The sequence below is a fragment of the Physeter macrocephalus genome, chromosome 15, assembly GCF_002837175.3.
Source record: "Physeter macrocephalus isolate SW-GA chromosome 15, ASM283717v5, whole genome shotgun sequence".
NCBI lineage: Eukaryota > Metazoa > Chordata > Mammalia > Artiodactyla > Physeteridae > Physeter > Physeter macrocephalus.
In genome coordinates this window covers 29,059,207-29,079,746 of record NC_041228.1, presented here as the reverse complement: position 1 = coordinate 29,079,746, position 20,540 = coordinate 29,059,207, and the positions used below count along the sequence as shown (strand labels likewise).

Below are 20,540 nucleotides of genomic sequence, written 5' to 3'. Positions count from 1 at the left end.
GTGAGAGAGTGGCATGGACATATATACACTACCAAACGTAGAATAGATAGCTAGTGGGAAGCAGTCGCATAGCACAGGGAGATCAGCTTGGTGCTTTGTGACCACCTAGAGGGGTGGGAGGGAGGGAGATGCAAGAGGGAAGAGACATGGGAACATGTGTATACGTATAACTGATTCACTTTGTTATAAAGCAGAAACTAACACACCATTGTAAAGCAATTATACTCCAATAAACGTTTAAAAAAAAAGTATACTTTTATCAAATAATTTACTTAAGAGTTACATGTAAGCTTTTTCAATTAACAAGCAAATCTACCACATGAAGAGGGGAAAAAATGTGACAACAAATTCAAATGTTAGAGAGAAGTACATTTTAAATTTTAAAAATTCTATTTGGTTTCATATAATTAAAGTCAAAACTATACAGTGAAATAACTTACTGTGGCTGGTAAAGGAAGAGATCAATAATGTTATCGCGCCCTTTAGGGTGATTGAAGAAGACAAACAGAGACCAATGAATGAGCCATGTTCGCTGCTGAAGAGACTGAAGTGGAGAACTCACAGACTAAAAGATTAAAAAAGGTATACATAGGAAATATTAATATATGAGAAAGATGAAAGGGAATAAACATGGCTGATCTCAGAATTTTATTTTAAATGAGAACCTTCTAAAGCATGCACAGTGATCATTATGATCAAAGTCCAATCCCCCAGACCACTCTACTCTCTGCATGACCCTTGACATTCAAAATTTCCCTGTTCTCAGAGACAGATTCAACAATATCCACTAAGCCATTTTTACAGAGGCTCTAAGTTATACTTATTTCAGAAAACATTTTATAAGCAAGGACTAAATTAAACACTTCATATTAAGTTTTATTAGACATTAATAGTAGATGAAAACTGTCATCTTCTGCATTAGACTTTCAATAACGGGTGGCACTAAGAGTATTATGTCATTTCCACTGGAACAGATCAAAGAGGCACCAAAGCTCTAACAAAAATGAAAACTGAGTTATTTTCTTTAAGAGCCAAAAGAAGTTTGACAGCTTCTTTCAAGGAGATTCAGTAAAACTAATCAACCCACTAACCCACTGTGATTTTTATATCAGGTCAACATTTTAGTTTAGTCTCCCTCCCTTTCCTCCTTCCTTTTTAAAGTACACAGTGTTTTCCTTATCAGAAAGTATGAAGGATACATAGAAATTTCAGAAAATTACCCTGAAAAAGTGTAACTCACATTATTATCTATGGTCTCTTTTAGCCGTGTAAGGTCTTCCATGGCTGCATCCCAATTCTGCATTAAGATTTCAGAGGCCAGTTTTCCCCAGAGTGAACTCAAAGCATTTCTATCTGTTGCTGGAACCTGTTTAAGCAATCATAATTAATTATATTCTGAATACTCTGGAGGAAAAAAAGATAATGTATATTTTATACCCTACATATCCCTCGGGCCTCCTAAAAGATCTATAGCACTCTTCCCCAAATTCCAGTTATATAAGCCCTTATTTGGATCACACTGGTTAAGCTGATTCAAATAGATTTCATTTAACTTAATTTACTAAAAATACTCAGGTTTTTGATAGTCAGTCTAGATCAGAAGATAAATAACTTAAAACTAGGATACAGCACCAGTGTTTTAGTGTAACCCATTTCAGATAATTTATACACAATTAATCAAATTTTAGGGACTCAAAACTTTGCAAACAAAGTTAGAATCAGAGGCAATTTTTTGCTAAAAATTCCTGGAGTGAAGATGTGAAAATCAAGACTTGTGAGTCTCATCTACAATTTAGAAAAATTATTTCCAGAACAAAAAAACTTCCAAGTTATGATATAAGTGGAAGAGGTCATAGAGAGAAAAAAAAGCAGGTCTACTGGTTAATAACATTAATAATTATCAAAGGAATATGTACTGAGAAACAGAAGTTCATTTTCTTATATAACTGTAAAACCCTGGAAGGTGAATAATTTTTATCCCTATTTTAAAGAGGGGAACTGATGCACGGAGAGCATAATTTGTTCAAAATTATACTTCCAATCATAAAAGCTATAAAATTTCATACTGCAGTCTTAACCCTACAAAAAAGGAGGAATGAGGGTACTCTATCTCTTCTTGCCATTGATGCAAGTGGGTCATAAACCCAAACACCTAATAAGGACTAGGCTAATAACAAAAACAAGTAAGCAGGACTCCCAAAACAAGGCAAAGAAAGTAGATATGACTCTGAACTGTGCTAAAGCAGCAGAAGCAAGTGAGGGTACTGGAGGGAGAAAACATTTCTATACCCCAAGCTGAAATTTTGAATTTTTCACTGAAGCACTTACATGGTACTATTAATTGTAAAGTACTATTGGTACATATTATAATTACAAGTTAAATAAAATCATATGGGCAGGACTGGAAATCCAACCACCAATAATTCTGGCTCTACCACTTACTATAAGTAGCTGAACCATCTGTGCTTTAGCTTCCTCATCTATAAAATGGGGATAGTAACAGAAGCCCCCACAGTTGTTGTATGACTTAAATCACATAATACATGTAAAAACATTATAACATCATGTGACACATAATAAAAACTTGGGAAATGTGAGTCATTACCACAATGATAATGAGAACAGAAATGATAATATCAGAGTATTATAGGTTGCCTAATTCAGACTCTGCCTATACTGAAATTCTTCCTTTGATGTCAGTAATTAATTCAAATGTACAGGAAAACATTTAGCAAACTCTCAGAACAGGCAAATAGTAGACTAAATTTGCAAGTTAAAACTTGTAACATAACCATGAAATCACTGGTTCTTATTATTATTACAATGTATGTCCATAAGAAACCTGTATATAAATATTCATGTCTTTATTTGAAATAAACAAAACCCAGAAGAAACCCAAATGTTTATCAATAGATGAATAAACTGCAGTATATTCATAGAATGGAATACTAGTCAGCAATGGAAAGAATCAAACTTCTGATACATACAATAATATAAACAAATCTCAAAAAACTTGCTAGTCAAAATAAGCCAGGCACAAGCTTACATGTATCATTCCACTTACATGAAATTCTAGAACAGACAAAACTAATCTACAGGGATGGAAAGCAGACCAATGGATGAACCAGAGATGAGGTATGACTGCAAAGGGGAACAAGGGGTCTTTCTGGGGTAACAGAAATATTCTTTATCTGGATTTGGTGGTAGTTGCACAGGTATGTGCATTTGTCAAAACTCATTGAAATCAAAAAAACTTATATAAAAATCTATAAAATTATTGTTCAAATTACAAAGGATAAAATGTTTGATCCTTACAAAGAAATCTAAGTACTAATATTTCATTGAATCTAAGATGTCATCAATTTGATGGTATATTATTTTAGGTCAATTCAGGACACATCCTAATTTTAGATGTTAAAGTGGGATAAAAATATATATGAGAATCAATATGAAATAGATGTCTTTTACAGTGACATTATCAGAGTACATCAGATCCAAAACTTCAGTCAAGAGCCTAAAACTTCACCAAATCATCATTACTCAAGCTTTCTTCAGTCAAGGAAAAGTACCTTTAAATTGAATGGCAAGTACTTACAGTAGATAAATTTTAAATTCTGAGTGAAACATACACACACACACACACACACACACACACACACACAAATATGATCACCAATAGTCCCAGCATCTTAAAATCACTTTTATTTCAAATAGCTGGATGGGGAGAGGGGTTATATTTTGGAGCCAGACCGAAGGCCACAGTGAGGGCAAATTTTAACAAAATAATTACAATACAGTTATTAATTAAAATACAGTTATAAATTAATAACTTTTAAAACAAAAATGTTCAAAAATTCCTAACAAATCTGCTCCACCATTTCAATTCAAATTAATGCATTTCTTAGAGCATGATTCAAAGAAGCTTCACAATCAAATAGGGTGCATTTAAGCACTTGATGTATTCTAAAAGCCATGAAGTCTTTTAAAAATAAAAGTAGATTCTAGGGTCATACAGCTTTAATTTATACAACACTGACCTACAATAGGTCACTCAGAGAGTCAAATTCTAATCTCAGATCATAGTTACAATGGTTCTTTCATAGCTTATGTTTCCCTAACCATAGATTTAAAAGAATAATCAACCACCAGAAAAGAAATGAAAACAGGCCATTTGCAAAAAAGTAAAATTAAATAATAAGCAAAAACATTGACATTATTTATCCCAAATCCAAAACAGGATTTTTATCTTTGCTATTAACAAGATTTCAAATACATAGATTTTTTTAGTGGTGCCTATCTAAATCAAAAGAAAAAGTAAATAATCCACTTTTAAACTTAGCTTAATTAGCCTTTATCAATATGCCAACATGAAGTAACCAACTCCCACATAACTCAATTGTTCTGTGGCACAAGATGGGACAAAAACGAACTGCACCTAATTTCTGAATACTATCCAATCACTATATTTTGACTGCTCTTAATGTAAAACATTAATTTTGTATCCGGACCACGGTATTCAATCACTTAAACATCATGTGAGTTCCATCATAAGATCTGCTAGGCAATGTAAAAGCTTAAGATCAACCCAGAATTTTTTAAGACAGGAAACTAATTAGATCTTCGTATTTTACAAAAGTAAATATAAAAACTCTGCAAACTTTTAAGTATATAGCTATCACATGCAGAAATTTTCAGACTAATTATGAAACCATACTACATAAACATAATAATACTATTAAAACTAAAATATGTTATATGTGTTAGGATAAAAGCTTTTTGCAGCAGTGTAGCAAGTTTTTTAATCCCCAAAAGATTCATGCATACTACTCTGGCTCAAGTCCATGTCATTACAGTTGGCTCTTCATACCAATCTGCTTTCAAGGGTGGATATGCTAGAAGAGTTTCAATATCTGGATTTCCAGCAGTTACCTTAAGTTTCCATGTCTTAGCAAAATGGCACATTCACTCACTGACCAGCAACAATAAATTTACTGTGCTAGAACTCTAACATGACACTAAATCTTCATTCTCAAAATTCACTCCCAGCATTAACAAATGATATGAATAACCAACTCTTTTCATGTACCTGTAATCATATCAGGCTTCTGATTTTACAATCCTCGTCTAAGCTGTTTACATTTCCAAAGTAATCAACTTTTGCTCTCCTAAATCCTTCATAATATTCAAAGTAAAACTGATGGAATTTTCTGATAAGCTGCTACAAATTTAGCATCACCCATTACCTTCAATGCACTTGCAAGCTAACCACAGCTAAACTGTAAATTAAGAATTCGTTTACAAATGGGACAATTTTTTTTTTTCAAATCAAACTTGGAAATAAACTGAAATCTTTATTTCTTTGAAGGAAGGATGGTACTTTAAAAAATGAAGTTGTCTAAGCACTTTTTTTAAGTGTAGGATTTATTCGATTTAATAATACTGAACTCTTTCCTCACTTGCAAAAAAGGAAAATTTAATTTCCTAGAAAACAACCAAAGACAGCAGCCATTGAGTCTTTTCTTTGTGACTTGTGGGGCTAAAAGAAAAAAGGCACCAGAAAATAGAGACAGAAAGAACGGACTCTTCCAAGGTTGGAAGACAAAAAGTTCCTGTCTTAAAGAGGTCATTTCCCAACTTCTAGGGTTAACTAGAGATATCAGAGATGTAGGTACTTGCTTACTAATCCAAAGTAACAAATTATAATTTCTCAAATGAGACGCTAGTTAAAACAAGAGAATTATGGTAACTTTAGAAGGTATTTATTAATATAATTACCTAAACAGAAGGCAGAATAAGAAAGAAATCTGTCAATGTGAAATCCTGATTTTTCCTTTGGCTTCATGCAACTCTCCTTCCCTAACAAACACAATGAATCTAGGAAACTTGTCAAGTAGACAAATGAAGAAAAAAAGGTTAGGGATTTTTTCTGGCAGTACTATTTAAACTCATCTACTCCCTACATAATGAAAATAAATTGAGCTTTGTAGTCTAATACCTGAGGGCAGAAGTAAATAGAAAAAAGTTACTATTAAAGCATAAAATCTTTTCAAATATCATTAGAATTCCACAGCTGTTTAGAACAAATTCAAGGAATACACACAGCACAAAATACTGAATTAAAATTAGGAATAATAGATTTATTCAGTAAATATTAAGCACCCACAATGTGCCACTCACTGTGCTGTACAGTAATATTATAACAAATTCACTACATGATAGAATTCTACTAATGCTAAAATCATAAAATTATACATAAAATGAAAAATTAGTGGTCCTACTTTTGGACTTCAAGGACAAGTTAAATCTCCCTTCAAATTTTGAGGCCCTGAAATACGGTTTCCTATTTCTATTTGGTTTTGTTGAAAGTTTATTTTTTTCTCCTTTTGCCAATAACAGTTGAAAACTTAATGGACAGATCAAATCTACAGACATGTTTTAAGGAACCAAGGTAACCTACAAAAGAGAAGAAAAAGAAAAAAAAATTACTTACCAACACTCTAAAGAAGTAAAGATATTCTGCTGCTCCAGAGTAATTTCCACATTCATATTGGAATTTTGCATACCTGTAGAGTGTATCTAAATATTCCTGCCTAAACTAAAAAAAGGAAAAAAGCTTAAATTCTATTTTTTAATTGAGTTTTAAAATTCAAACCATTTACTCTTTCAAATATCCCCAGATATCAATTCTTTCATAAGTTACTACCCTCCCCCCCAGCCCCCCAAAATCAGAAAAGCACATGATCGTTAAAATACATACTAGGAATTGTTGGATTTAACATTCACAGTTCTGAATTGTAACAATACCTACTTTGTTGTGATACAAACTTGAATTACAGCTGAAGGTCTGATGTGTGAGTCCCTTAGCTGGTGAATGAGCTTAGACAACTACCAAGCATATGCATCCCTGTAAGGACTTTGTGATTCTGTACAAATAATGTGTATAGTAAACTTCAGTTCTCTGAAAAAACTGGCCCCCAAATTACACCAACTTTTACAGTTAATGATGCAAGCAAAGTGAAAGACAAAAAATCAAGAGAAGGGCTCCGAACCAGAACATTAACAAATACACAACATTCTATATGGAAACCAGAAAGAGTAATTTTGGAGTGGTCAGCATGTCTCTTGCTACAATAATTGTTAAATGAATGATAAAACTTGAATGCAAGTTAAAGAACTGATTATATACACAGCCTCACACTTTGAGTTAAGGGGAAGGAGACTGGGAGATGACTAGGAAAGCCTATAACAACATTCCTTTATATGGGGGTTTATGAAGGTCTTGGTAATGTCAAGGGCTACTGTATTCCACAAGGCAGCTTAATGCTATTGCTCAAGGTATTCTAATTCAAATTTAGTTCTGTTTTTACCCACTTGTTTATCCATCAGAAATATAAAACGCTAACTATTACATGATCATTCTGGAACAAACAATTTGAGAATTTCTGTTACCTAAAAAGCTAAGTATAAGGATATTATTTTCCAATCAAGACCAATTTTTAAAAACTAAAGTTTCAAAAACATACCAGGTATTATGTCTAATAACTTAATCTGGAAATTATACTCTTGTCAAGCCATGAATCTATCTATACAGCACTATTCTTTAATTAGCCTTATTACAACATAACAACTAAACAATTTTTTAAAAGACCACTTACACCATGCTTGTCTGCGAGGTAGTCAAACAGCATCCGACCATCCCTTAATAATAAAAAAACAAAAATTATTCTAATTTATAGGCCACAGAAAACAAAACAAGCCTATTCAACTTCTATCTTATTACTCACATAAAGCCAATTTAATTATCTTAATACTTAAACACTAAAAATAAAATAAGACTTCCAGAATAAAATAGAACATTACATGTTTTGAACATAAGGAATAGGAACTCAAGGAGAACTGCAAACTTAAAATTTCACTTTCAGATTTCTTTAGCCCTAATTGAAAATCATGTGTTCTGATTCACCACATGATCCAAGTTTTTTAGGTAATAAAACCAGAACATTCTGACTATTCTTACAGTGAGGTCAGTGAGGTCTGCTTAGGTGTTAACCTACTGAGAATGGAATTTGTTCTCTTGAGGATACTTTTCTAATAGGTAATATATTCTTAAAATAGGATAGAGATGGAAATAATGTACTATACAAACAAGCAGGAATTATCCTGCATATAAATTTTGTCCCCCTCCACAATGTTAGTATTTCTCATAAGGACAGTGATTTGGCAAATTTACAAGACTAATAAATCATGCCTAACTCACATGCTATCTATGTTACATACTCTATATGATTATTATTCATACCAAAGTGTCAAATAACCCAATGTAACATTTTTAAAATTAGCTTTGCATAACTTGAGATGTTGGCAGCCTTGTAAAAGACAAACTGATGACAAAGACACCAAGGAACAAGTGACAGGTGGCAGAGTTGCACGCCTTCTGGGCATTTGCAAAAATGAAACCATTTTCTTAGGCTCATTGTAAGAATGAATACTGTGGCATGTCTTTTGGGAGCATAATTTTACTTGAAGGTTTAATGGGGAGGGGATATGTTACCACTAAAATTAACATGAACATATTATAATACTAAATAAAAACATGCATGAAATTTTAACATAAAGAGATCTAAAAAAAAGCCACTTAACACTTGCTGTAGCTCGTAGTGAATAACTTTGTGTTATACGCCTTATACCTCAGGTATATAATCACTGTCCTCTGGCTGATATGGTATTTCTGGGAAAGTATGAGAAGTACAAAACTACACATTCAATGAAATTTTAAAATGGGGAATCAGCAGGGAGGGGTTATTACTTTGAAAATGAATAGGTTATAAATTTAATTACATTACAAGTTTTTAACCCCAATTCCATCCTTTCATTTATCTACAATTTATTGCCTATTAAGCTAAAAGGAGCTATCTTTTTCTAATATTTAGCGAACAAATCTATATTCATCTTATTCATACCTTAATCCAATTACTTCCCAGTATTTAAGTGACTAGACTAAACTTAGTATTAAAATCCTAAATTTTCTGTTGTACCCTAACATCTGCATTATTTCAGTTGTCCCTTTGTAGGCACTTACATGTGACTTGAAGGGCTACAATTACTCATGATATTCTAAGTGTATACTAGTATACACAGACACACAGAGATAGCTATATACAAGCTATATACATATATATGAAAATACATATATATAATAGCTTTGTAAGATATAGTTATCTCTGTGTATATATATACATACTATATAACATGGCACATTATAGTAAGGTATAGTAATTGTATAGTATTTGCTGCTTTTCTAAAACATACCTGGTAACACTTTCTCAAATCACAAATGAAAACTTAGAGCCAATCACTCTAAAAATTTGGTTTGATGACATATCCTAAGAACTCAAGGTGCAACATGGTAAAATCCTAAACAAATCCTCAGGTGAATATATTGATAGAAAAGATTTACCACAATGGCAATATTCAATTTTAGTAAAAGACTATTTTTAAACATTTTTAATGACCCAAAGGGCTTCAATTAGTGAAGTCAGAGTAGGGTAACACGCTTTCTTTGGAAACTAAACAATAAGTCGATTTCTAGCCAAGAGGAAAACAGGAATAAAATATAACCATACCAGCCCTATACTACCCTCCTTGGGCTGAGCATGGAAGGATATTAGACAATGTAGCAAAGTGATAAAGTGAGCTCAGTTTTCCCATACATTGAGCAACCCATGTGCTCTAGGTATTGCCCAGGCAGTTTCTCAGCCTCAGCACTAATGACATTTTGAGTTGGGTAATTCTTTTGGGGGAAGTGAGGGTACTGCCTGATGCACTGTAGAATGTATAGCAGCATCCCTGGCCTCTCCTCTTTAGATGCCGGTAGCACCTCTCCAGTTGTGACAACCAAAAATGTCTCCAGACATTCCAAATGTCCCCTGGGAAGGGGGGAGAAGGGTGGAGCTGCTCAGCATAATCAGATTTGGATTAACTGGTAAAGAAGTTCTAAAAGAGTTTAGTTATTAACATTTATAATTAAGGACTTCCTCGACCCTACAGAATAAAGATAAATGAAAAAAAAACAGATAAAGCGATCTCTTAAACTGTGAACTTTTAGACTGGGTTACTAAAGTATGAATTAACATTTGTATTAATCCAGAAAACAGAATTTTTAGAATTCAAATTAAGGAGAGGTTACCTGAAGGCAACAGAAATAAAAGCAAAAATAAACAAATGGGACCGAGTCAAACTTACAAGCTTTTGTACAGCAAGAGAAACCATAAACAAAATGAAAAGACAACCTACTGACTGGGAGAAAGTATTTGCAAATGATGCAACCAACAACGGCTTAATTTCCAAAATACACAAACAGCTCATACAGGGAATTCCCTGGCAGTCCAGTGGTTAGTCCAGTCTGTGCTTCCACTGCAAGGGCAAGGGCTCAATCCCCGGTCAGGGAACTAAGATCCCGCATGCTGCGGCAAAAACAAACAAACAAAAACACAACAAACAGCTCATACAACTCAACAACAACAAAAAAACCCAATCGAAAATTGGGCAGAAGACCTAAATAAACATTTCTCCAAAGAAGGCATACAGATAGCCAACAGGCACATGCAAAGATGCTCAACACTGCTAATCATTAGAGAAATGCAAATCAAAACTACAGTGAAGTACCACCTCACACCAGTCAGAATGGCCATCATTAAATGTCTACAAACAAATGCTGGAGAGGGTGTGGAGAAAAGGAAACCCTCCTACACTGTTGGTGGGAATGTAAATTGATACAGCCACTGTAGAAAACAGTATGGAGGTTCCTTAAAAAACTAAAAATAGAGGTACCATACGATCCAGCAATCCCACTCCTGGACATCTACCTGGACAAAACTATAATTCAAAAAGATACATGGGGCTTCCCTGGTGGCGCAGTGGTTGAGAGTCCCGCTGAGCCTGCGCATCCGGAGCCTGTGCTCCGCAACGGGAGAGGCCACAACAGTGAGAGGCCCGCGTACCGCAAAAAAAAAAAAAAAAACAAAAAAAACAAAAAGATACATGAACCCCTATGTTCATAGCAGCACTATTCACAATAGCCAAGACATGGAAACAACCTAAATGTCCAACGACAAATGAATGGATAAAGAAGATGTGGTACATATAAACAATGGAATACTGCTCACCCATAAAAAAGAAAGAAATAATGCCATTTGCAGCAACATAGACAGACCTAAAGATTACCATACTAAGTGAAGTAAGTCAGAAAGACAAATACCATATGATATCACTTATATGTGGAATCTAAAATATGACACAAATGAACTACAAAACAGAAACAGACTCACAGACACAGAAAACAACAGACAGAGAACAACAGACTTGAGGCTGCCAAGGGGGAGGGGGGTGGTGGAGGGATGGACTGGGAGTTTGGGATTAGCAGATGCAAACAATTACATACAGAATGGATAACCAACAAGGACCTAGTGTATAGCACAAGGAACTATTTTCAATATCCTGTGATAAACCATATGGAAAAGAATACAAAAAATAATATGTATATACATATGTATAACTGAATCACTTTGCTGTACAGCAGAAATTAATACAACACTGTAAATCAAGTATACTTCAATAAAAAAATTTTTTTTTAAAAAGGTTACCTGGTTGACTGCATTTGCCTCGTAGTTTCTGGATCTTCAAACATCTTCACAATAGGTTCAGTTTCTGCCTGAAGCTGTTTCAGTTGTGCAACAACGGTGGTTCTTTTTTCTCTCAAAGCTAATTAAAAATGCAAAGGAGTACTATAATGTTAAACTATATTGCTCACTATGAGGATGTCTCTGGAAATTTTTCAATCTAACTAAATTGTGTATATATTTATTCCCCAATATATTCATGTGCCAGGAGCCACCAACTCAGTAACTCCCCCAGATCCAATTTCTTCTTTCTAGCACTGCAAAGGCACATAAAGGAAGAGTGAATCCTCTTCTTACTCTTAGAAGAAACTGAGGAATATACAGATACAGCCTGGGAGAAGGAGCTGTTGAGGAAACAATTATTTAACTCTACATTTCACAGACTTCATTCTCAGTGTTTTTATATTTGTTTTCATTGAATTCTTTCAGGAGATTATCCCACAGTGTCTGAAGAGGCTCAGAGGGGTTTACATACTATTACTACAGGTTTTCAACTAGGTTGAATGGAATTTAAATCCAGTCAATAATTTCTCTTTTCACTTTAAATCTACTTCTGTAATCTCTCAAAACCAATTCTATAGGTTCTTTTTACCACATCATGAAGTCAGAGAAAACTTGCACATAATTTATCCCGTTAGCATGTTTTAAAGTTTCACTAAGAAATAGTTTACTTTTCTACCACAAATTAAAATTTAAAGAGCTACTGTTCTTGCAGGGAACTATAATAGAAGTCAAAATAGTGATTATGGTTTATGTAATAATTTCTACATTATATATTAGAAAGTACTAATACTAGGAGAGTGTTTCTCAAACACAGAGGGGATCTGTGATCAAATTTTGAGAAATGTCAATTTAAACAAAGTAAACTGTATTTCTCTACTGAGTTCTTATAATCTTTTAAAATACTATGTGCATAGTGGGGTTTTTTTGTTTGCTTGTTTTAAGAACATCTATTACTACAGAAAACAAGGATTTCAAAATATACCACAGTAGTCCCCTAATTTGAGTGCTGGTCTTTAGCCAACATTTTCTGGTTAAGTAGATCTGCGGTATGGCACAAGAATTTGCATTTCTAACAAGTTCTCCCAGGTGAGCTGAGGATGCTGGTTCTGGGGACCATGCTTTTGAGAACACAGATGCTTCAAGACAAAAGAGAAATCTCTAAGGCATACAAGATGCCAACTGAAAAAGCAAGTCAAAAAACTGCAAAATTCCCAGATAATTCTAAGGAAACAATCTGATTAATAAGTACAACTTTGAGGCTGCATACTATGAACTGAAGACATTTGATGACCATGTTTTAAAGTAGTTTCACCCCTTTTATAGGGTCCCCAAACCCCTGGCTGCAGACCAGTTGGTTAGGAATCCAGCCACACAGCAGGAGGTAAGCAGCGGGCAAGGGAGCAAAGCTTCATCTGCAGCTCCCCGTCACTCTCACTGCCCCCTGAACCATTCCCTTGCCACCCCCAGACCATGGAAAAATTGTCTTCCACAAAACCGGTCCCTGGTGCCAAAAAGGGTGGGGCCACTGCTTTAGAAGACCTGTAACCTTCATATTACCTTTCATCCAAAGAACTTTTAAATCATTCAAATAATTATTAAGACTTCTGGCTAAAGTACTTTTATAAATCACAAAACTTTTAATACACATGCCCTCAGTTCACAAGTCCAGCTTCAGATGTAATGACAAAACTTACCATGAGGAATATCATCAGAATAAAGGTTTTTGTATACATCCATAGCAAAGTCTACCATGTTGGTATCACTAAGAAGATCCAATTTCCCTTGTAACAATTCTTTTTCATTATATATCTGCAAGAGAAAATTACTTTCTAATGAATAAATTGAAGTTCCCTCAAGTAAAGTGGTTATTAAGATAGTGTACCTGGAAACATATGTCCTGAACTATTTTTTTAATGAAATATATACTATTAATTCACCCTCCTACAAGAAAGTCAAGCAATCAGCCTACAGAGACATAAAATATTTTGTTTACCTAGCAACTTTAAAATAAAGGCAATTACATACCACAAAGCCATTCCCACCAACTTCTGATTTATACTGATTTTTTTAATGTGTCCCTACAAGTCATCTTTTAGCCTTTCTAGAACAAGGCTGTGAGTAAATAAACCACACCAACTCCACTGATAAGCACATAGTATTGTTGACTCCTCTCCACATTCAGGTAATTAAGAATCAACTCTTAAATGTTTTACCTTCTTAGTCTCTCTCACATCCACATGACGCCTACCCATTTCTCGTTGAGGTGGCCTCTCCTTTTTCCCCCACTTACTTTTCCACTAAATAGTTAAAATCCTTCCCATCCCCACCCCTGAAACAAACTGGCACCCATTCTTTCAGTCAACCTTGTCATACCAGGTTTTAGCTTTTGCAAAGAGTTCAAGAAACGTAATTTAACCCACAGTTCAGGAACCAAAGAGATACATATAAGCAAACTCACATAAACATGAAGTGTACTGATCAGTATGTCAAGGATTCTACACAATAGCATTCAGGGAGAGAGACAGTAACATAATTCAAAACAATTTTTTTTTTTTTTTTTTTTTTTTTTGTGGTACGCGGGCCTCTCACTGTTGTGGCCTCTCCCGTTGCGGAGCACAGCTCCGGACGCGCAGGCTCGGCGGCCATGGCTCACGGGCCCAGCCACTCCGCGGCATGTGGGGTCTTCCCGGACCGGGGCACGAACCCGTGTCCCCTGCATCGGCAGGCGGACTCTCAACCACTGCGCCACCAGGGAAGCCCTCAAAACAATTTTTAATCATAGTCAAGATAAGGTTTCAGCAAAAGAAAAGATTTTTGGACTAAATCTAATTTTGTCAAGCAAAGAAAAATGAAGGAAGATTATACAACATTTTACTACCCGTGAAAAGAAAAGATAAAGGCGGTCAAACGGTATAGCCATGAGATCAAACCTGAACCTTCCAAACTACATAAAGAACGCCTACAAAATAGTAAGAAAAAATAGACAATCCAATTGAACATGGCTAAAAGATTTTAGTAGGCACTCCACAAGAGCACAACCAAATGGCCAACACCGGAAAAAGTCCTCAACCGCATCAGTCATAAAGGAAATGTAAATTAAAATCACACTAAAAACTAAAAAAACTGGACAATACCAGTATTGGTATTGTTGCAGAGTAACTGAACACTTTCTCTGCTGGCAGAACTACAACCACTTTGGAAAACTGTTTTTATCTTCTAAAGCTAAAATATTCTTTAACCCAGCAATTCTACTCCTAAGTACCCAAGAGAAATGGGTACATATATTCAAAGGACATTACCAAGAATGTTCCCAGCAGCACTATTTGTAACAGCCAAGTCCTATCAACGTTAGACTGGATAAATAAATTGCAGTTATTTAGGACGTTTGCAACGTTTTATTTATTGATCTGGATAGTGGTCACACATAAATGTGTTTCCTTTGGGGAAAAAAAGCATTTATATTTGCTCACTTTTCTGTTCACATATTATACCTGATAAAAAGTTTACTTAAAAAAAAAAAGAAGGGCTTCCCTGGTGGCGCAGTGGTTGAGAGTCCGCCTGCCGATGCAGGGGACGGAGGTTCATGCCCCGGTCTGGGAGGATCCCACATGCCGCGGAGCGGCTGGGCCCGTGAGCCATGGCCGCTAGCCTGCGCGTCCGGAGCCTGTGCTCCGCAACGGGAGAGGCCACAGCAGTGAGAGGCCCGTGTACAGAAAGAAAGAAAGAAAAAAAAAAAAAAAAAAAGAAGTTTCCTTTCAGTTTGCCCGATAGAAACCCTAATCTTAGGTGAAAACATCCACTTCCTGGCATGCCACCTCTCCTCACCACTTCATCAATAGCTTTTAATTTGTAATGCTTCTCCCAACTGCAGATCCAAAGCATTTCTCCTCTGCCATCAGACCTCACTGGCCTCTTCTTAAATCTATATCTGCTTATATCATCCTCTCTAAATTTTATCTCATAGGCACATTTATTCTGTAAAGAAGAGATAGTAAGATTTTGTGAGCCAAAAAGCAAAAATCAAGGATACTATATATAAGTACCATAAGAGAGAAAAGCTTCAACAATTTTCTTTTTGAAATAAAAAATATAATATGGAATAAAATTTTCTGTAATACAGTTCTACTAATGAGAAGAATGGAATTCTTTTTGGGCAGGAAACATTTCACTTAACCTGTGTACAGTTATTGTTCTATAATTGAGAAAGGTTGCAAATGTTCACCTGTTAAAAATTTTTTTTAGCTCAGACCATACAAAACAGGCAGAGAGGGTTGTATTTGGTTCACAGGTTATAGTCTGCCAACACAGTCTATCAACCTCTTGAAAACAACTCCTACTTTTTAATAGATTAAAAATCTTCTTTTGACACCTCCTCCTGCAGTCATCCTCCACAAATCCAACATCCATACTGATGATTCTTTAAAAACTCAAGCCTTAAAATTCCTTTATCCCGCAAATCATAACAACTTTCATCAGCTCATCTCTAAGACTTTTAACTTACATTCATCACCTCTTCCACTATTACCTCTAAAATGGTTCATCACCCTCAACATACCCTCTGTTCTTTCTAATTTTTACATCACCCTATTTGCTTGTCACTTTCTACATTAGTTTGGATGTTGTTTTTGGCTATTTCAAAGCTCTTCTCTTTAGCGGTTAACATTTATTCCATTCATTTTCTCCAACCAAATACAATTCAATGTCTATCTCTAGCACTGGAAAAAAGTTATCTCTTTTCTATATTATAGCTAAGGTCACCTATAAAATGTTTCAGAACTAGGCAATAATGTTATTCAATCACATCTGTGCTTTTCTCTAATCAGCAATCCTTTTCATCAATTTTCTCTAATCAGCAATCCTTTTCATCAATCTCTAGATGGCATTTATTTATCACCAGCCTACCTCCACATATTTCTATACTACTCAAATAAACTACCGTTTCTCTCACTCCAAGAATGACCACTTATAAATGTGTGATTTCCAATCTCAGCTGGGCCCTCCAAACTTATCAATCTTTGCATTTGTCTTTGGTCAGTTTCCTCAGTCACCATTTCCAGTCTTTACCTCCCTCCTCAAAACCCCAATTGAGGACTTCCCTGGTGGCGCAGTGGTTGAGAATCTAACTGCCAATGCGGGGGACATGCATTCCATCCCTAGTCCGGGATGATAGCACATGCCGTGGAGCAACTGGGCCTGTGCACCACAACTACTGAGCCTGCGCTCTAGAGCCCACGAGCCACAACTACTGAGCCCGCGTCCTGCAAACTACTGAAGCCCGCGCACTTAAGAGCCCATGCTCCACAACAAGAGAAATCACCGCAATGAGAAGCCAGCGCGCCGCAAAGAAGAGTAGCCCTTGCTCACCGCAACTAGAGAAAAAGCCTGCACACAGCATCGAAGACCCAACGCAGCCAAAAACAAACAAAACAAAACTTAAAAAAAACAAACAAACAAACCCAACTGAATGCCTCACTTCCCTCTCATATAGGATGGCCTAGCCTCCTAACAGAAAACACTTAGGAGTACCTACTCTGTCCCAGAAGGCTAAATACTTTATATGTACTATTTCATGTAATTTTTCTAACAACCCTGTGAGGCTGGTGGTAGTACCAACATTTTATGCATGAGAAAAGGCTTAGTTAAGATGGGAAAGAAACTGTTCTCAAGTGCACAAAGATATTAAGTGACAGCGCCAGGATCCTAATCCAGGTCCCCATTCAGTACCCAGGCTGCTAAACACTATCTGGCCTTCCACTCACTTGAGAATAAAGAACACTAAGGTTCAAATATATATTCACTCATTTATTAAATAATGATGAGAAGCCCTTATGCCAGACTCTATCTGCTGAGAACACAGCAAGGTAATAAAACAAAGCTCCTGCTCCAATGGAGTTTATATTTTCCAACATATTGATACCATAAATATATTCAATTTATAGTATTGATACCCTCATGTGTCATGATCATTGACTATCCTAACCATCTAGCCTTCAAAACTCAACTTCAAGCCTCTCTTCCTCAGAATCCTTTCTGTACTTCTTCAAAATTGTACTTCTACAATTTTTGTACCTCTGCCACTACTTCTGACATTTATTACTCTTAGCCTTATAATTACAGACCTCTATCTCCACCAAAGGATAAGTTTTTTAGTGATGAGATGTCTGGATTTTATCTTGGATTTCTCACAATTCCATGGTAGTCCTATACTTAGTAAATGATAAATAAATACTCCAGCATCTGTCTTCCCCTTGGTGTATCACAGCCATCTTACCAACATTCTCTCCAAGGAAACAGGTTTTGAGCAGTTATTTTCCACTGATTCTCAGCTGCCGTTCACAGTTTTGGTCTTGCCCTATGAAAAACTAATTTACACTTATGTATTCCTCCCTTTCATCTTTCTGCCTTGAAAAACAAAAGTGTAAAGACACATTACAAAAATATGAAGTTTGGGTAGTTTAGAAGCATAGAGGATATTTTTCTATTCCGTGATTTTTGGTAAATCATCCTAAATTATCCAAAAAAGAAACAGAAGGCAGACTGGGCTGTTTTAATCAAGTTCTACAATACAGGTTAAGTACATCCTATAAAAGAAAAATCAAGACAAAAACATTTCAAGATAAAGCTTTATATGGCAAGGCATTCTTGAATATTTATTGGAAATAAACTTTGCTGTTCCCTAAAATCAACAACTTTAGAGTTGTGTGTAGGTGTTTAGAAAAGGTTCATATGAATTTGAGGGTTATACCTATCCAATGAACCATGGGAAATTTTGAAAACTTATCAGAACAATTTAATGTTTATTTGTAGGGCTTTTTTGTTTTATTGCTGTTGGAACACACAAAATCTACTCCCCAAATCTAGAGTGCCCTAAGTAGACTTGCGGTTTAATCTGCTCCTAGAAACAGAATGCATTTTTCTGACCGATATTCTAATTCCTTCATCACAGTAATATTACTTTATTATAACTATTAAAATGCATCAATTTCCCAATAAACTACGGTATAACTAAGCCTAATATTTCCAAACTTTTAGGACTGAGACATATTTTTAAATGAGGTACTAGGACCAAATACTTTTTCAAGATATCCAGAATAGCTCAATGAACATTAACAACCAATTCAAATCACTCGAAGTCTGTACATCTATACGCTGAAAAACAACTCTTAAGATAAAATTACTGTCGGGTTATTTTTTGGGTTCCCCCCCCCACTGGACAAAATATGCTACGCTTCTAGGAAGTGGCTATTTACCGAAACACCAGTTAAACTCCTCGCAAAGAACTCACAACTTTACGGAAACCAAGAGGCTAGATATTTAAGTGTAAGAAAATCATTCCAAACGATCCGGCAAGCAAAAACACAAAGCCAAGGTCACCCTTTCTACTGTGCCCAAAAGAAAAATTTAAATCTCTAACAGTCCAATTTGCTTTTAGAAGCCAGCTTGAAGTTAAGCTCAAGCATTAATACAGGGAAGCCAGCCAATCGTCAACTTCCAAGAGGAACGACGCGGAAGTCCCTTCGGCACTGGCACCTCAAGAAGTGAAGCAGAGACCCCTCCCTTTCTCCCCTGAGTTTCATATTGTCACCTCACCCCTACTCACGGCCGAATTCCGCGGTGCTAATCAACAGGGACGACGCTTAACTACCAGCAGATCCTTACTGCCCGACTCGGGAGCAAACTCAGGGCCGCCTCACACGTGGGTAAGGCCTAAGGCTGCAGCCACCGCCTTTCCGCCTTGCCCCGCATCTCACGCGCTCCCACGCCTTCCTCGCGCTTAAAAACCCACTCACCTCCTTTACGGAGAGAAACTCAAGCAACGGAAAGACTAGATGCCGATCCAAAAAGTGCGCGATGCGAGTAGTCAAGTCGTACTCCGCCATCTTGCCAAGGAAAAGAGAAGTGTGCGCTCGCTAAAACTTTATTGATAGAGCCGACAAACGAACGGACAAGACCCTTATCGCGCATGTGCAGTAGTTAAACCAGCCAAAGGAAAGGGGCGGGGTACAGCCTCGAGCGCTCAGGGAACAAAGGCGCATGCGCGAGTCCCTCCCTCCCTCCCTCCCTCCCTCCCTCCCTCCCTCCCTCCCTCCCTCCCTCCCTCCTTCCCGGCAACTCTGGGACGGGGTGGATGGGCGGGCAAAATTCCTTTTGTTTGCAAGTTTGTTGGTGTCCCGCAATCCTTTCCGTTAACAAATACTGAAAACTCAGAATTGATTGCTGAGGCAATGTCATTTGTGTTGGAGATGCGGCAAAGGACAAGATAATGAGGCCCCTGCTCTCCAGAAAATTACGTACAAGGAGGAACAGCTGAGCTTTTATTTGGTGTATAGTAATCGTTTTGTAAGCATTTGTTAAATTAAGATGGGATGGTCTTCTAGACAAAAAACAAGTGAAATAATTTCAGATTATAGTAAAAGCCATAACTTGGTGTCGGGGGAACAGGGAGGTGAGGGACTCGGTGCCAGTTTGGGGCTTTTCAATTAGGGTATTTAGACAAAACTCAGGGTTACAATTTAGCCGAGGTTGTGGTAAGAGAAGCAGGTGACCAAAATTAGAGCCTGGGTGGAAACATGCCTGGTGGAAGCACAGTAAAGACAAAGGCCATGAGACAGGAAAGGGCTTGGTGTCCTTCAAAAACTGAGTATCCTACCAGACTGGAGAGTGAGGTTACAGACATGGAGAAGGGCCAGGTCTCCATTAAAGTAGGGAATGTGAGTTTTTTATTCTAAGTACTCTTGTCTCCTTGTCGTCTTTCAGACCTCTTCATTTGGGAGTGCCTTTGGAGTGCCTTGGACCTTGTCACTCTCTAGACCCTAAGTGATGTCATTCAACCTAATGGCTTTAAATGCAATCCACACA

At 36.4% G+C, this 20,540-nt stretch overlaps 1 protein-coding gene across 1 annotated transcript in view; it reads right to left on the bottom strand.

The window, feature by feature from the left end:
* The window catches only part of EIF3E (eukaryotic translation initiation factor 3 subunit E), a 59,672-nt gene extending 40,072 nt beyond the window's left edge, over positions 1–19,600 (bottom strand). The window contains exons 1-7 of the mRNA XM_024129961.3: positions 19,472–19,600; positions 13,376–13,490; positions 11,643–11,760; positions 7,656–7,698; positions 6,491–6,595; positions 1,241–1,366; positions 441–565 (exon numbers count right to left, since the gene is read on the bottom strand). Of these exons, the coding sequence (XP_023985729.1) occupies positions 441–565; positions 1,241–1,366; positions 6,491–6,595; positions 7,656–7,698; positions 11,643–11,760; positions 13,376–13,490; positions 19,472–19,561 (722 nt within the window). The 5' untranslated portion in view covers positions 19,562–19,600. The remainder of the gene's footprint in view (positions 1–440; positions 566–1,240; positions 1,367–6,490; positions 6,596–7,655; positions 7,699–11,642; positions 11,761–13,375; positions 13,491–19,471) is intronic.
* Between the last annotated feature and the right edge of the window lie 940 nt (positions 19,601–20,540).